The 779-nt window shown below is 53.3% G+C and overlaps 1 protein-coding gene across 1 annotated transcript; it reads left to right on the forward strand.

The window, feature by feature from the left end:
* Positions 1-6: 6 nt before the first annotated feature.
* Positions 7-779, forward strand: LOC110034512 (RING-H2 finger protein ATL67-like; the record flags this gene model as incomplete). Its single annotated transcript, XM_020738766.1, is given in 1 exon segment — positions 7-779. A coding segment is annotated over 1 exon segment (570 nt). The 5' UTR covers positions 7-191.

Below are 779 nucleotides of genomic sequence, written 5' to 3' on the forward strand. Positions count from 1 at the left end.
CTATAAAGAACAATATCTGTCCATACATTGAACTTCTATGAGGTGATTAAATGGCCCATAAATAATTACCAAAAGAAACTCTCATCTTCCAGAATCGCACCGCAGAAAATTACCACCAACAGCCTCGCCATGCCCCCGAGAAACCCTAGACGCCCAATTTCCCTCTCCTTCTTCCAAACCCCATTCGCAGAATGCTCGGAAACATCTCCTCCGCCGCCGATTCAACTCCTCCCCCTCCCCCTTACGTATACAACATCGGCGGCCTCAGCACCCCTGTCGCACTCGGCCTCATCGCCGTCCTCGTCGTCTTCCTCATCACCGTCTTCCTCACCTTATTCTTCTGCTACCACTTAACTCTCATTCCCCATTACCAAAACCCTAACCCTAGCCCCGATCAAACCCTCGGCGCAGCTCCTGCCCGTGTAATCTTCGTCATGGAGGGGGAGTATCAGGCTGGCCGCGGTGTTCCTGGTCTTGACGAGGCGGTTATAAGTTCATATCCCGAGTTTTCGTTCTCCGTCAATGGCGGCGAGGAAGGTTTATGCTCGATTTGCTTGAATGAATATAAGGAGGGGCAGATGCTGAAAAGAATGCCCGAATGCCGGCACTGCTTTCACATCGGGTGTATTGATAGCTGGCTCCGACGTCATGGGACTTGCCCGATATGCAGATCGACCCCGGCCCCGCCGGGGCTTTTGGCGACTCCGATGACGGACCTCTCGCCGCTCTCGCAGGATGCCGGCGAACGCCTTCGAGGGTGAGATTCTGAGAAAAATATT

The sequence above is a fragment of the Phalaenopsis equestris genome, unplaced genomic scaffold (assembly GCF_001263595.1).
Source record: "Phalaenopsis equestris unplaced genomic scaffold, ASM126359v1 Scaffold189249, whole genome shotgun sequence".
Taxonomy (NCBI): Eukaryota; Viridiplantae; Streptophyta; class Magnoliopsida; order Asparagales; family Orchidaceae; genus Phalaenopsis; species Phalaenopsis equestris.